A 454-nucleotide genomic window follows, 5' to 3' on the forward strand; every position below is an offset into this window, starting at 1 on the left:
GACTGTAAGGTGCCTGGTGATGACTGCCCCCTCGTATGGGGACAGTGCTCCCACTGCTTCCATATGCACTGCATCCTCAAGTGGCTGAACGCGCAGCAGGTGCAGCAGCACTGCCCCATGTGTCGCCAGGAGTGGAAGTTCAAAGAGTGAAGCCTGTGCCATGCCAGTGCCCTCTCCTGTGCTGTGCCAGGCTCAGCCCCCTCCTCCCCTCCCCTCCCGTCCCCTTCCCCCCTCCCCACAAATACAGCACACCCTAAGTCCCCTCCACACAGCACAGTGGTGCCCAGGGACCTNGGTCTGTGCTGGGGACAAGGATGCTTTCTGTTTGGCTGAGACAAGGTTGAAAGGAGGACTGGAGCTTTGCTGATTGTTTTGTTTTCCCATCACATTGACACTTTATTCAATAAGTAAAACTCATTATTAAAGTTCAGAGCTGTGCTGGAGGCCTCAAAAA

The 454-nt window shown here is 55.0% G+C and overlaps 1 protein-coding gene across 4 annotated transcripts in view; it reads left to right on the plus strand.

Annotated features, from left to right (window-relative positions):
• The window catches only part of Anapc11 (anaphase promoting complex subunit 11), a 7193-nt gene extending 6786 nt beyond the window's left edge, over positions 1-407 (plus strand). For all 4 annotated transcript variants that reach the window (XM_029546523.1, XM_029546521.1, XM_029546524.1 and 1 more), the window contains exon 3: positions 9-407. In XM_029546523.1, coding sequence (XP_029402383.1) covers positions 9-150 — 142 coding nt within the window. In that variant the 3' untranslated portion in view covers positions 151-407. The remainder of the gene's footprint in view (positions 1-8) is intronic.
• Positions 408-454: the final 47 nt, after the last annotated feature.

Source organism: Mus pahari, chromosome 14, assembly GCF_900095145.1.
Source record: "Mus pahari chromosome 14, PAHARI_EIJ_v1.1, whole genome shotgun sequence".
In the NCBI taxonomy this organism is placed as follows: Eukaryota; Metazoa; Chordata; class Mammalia; order Rodentia; family Muridae; genus Mus; species Mus pahari.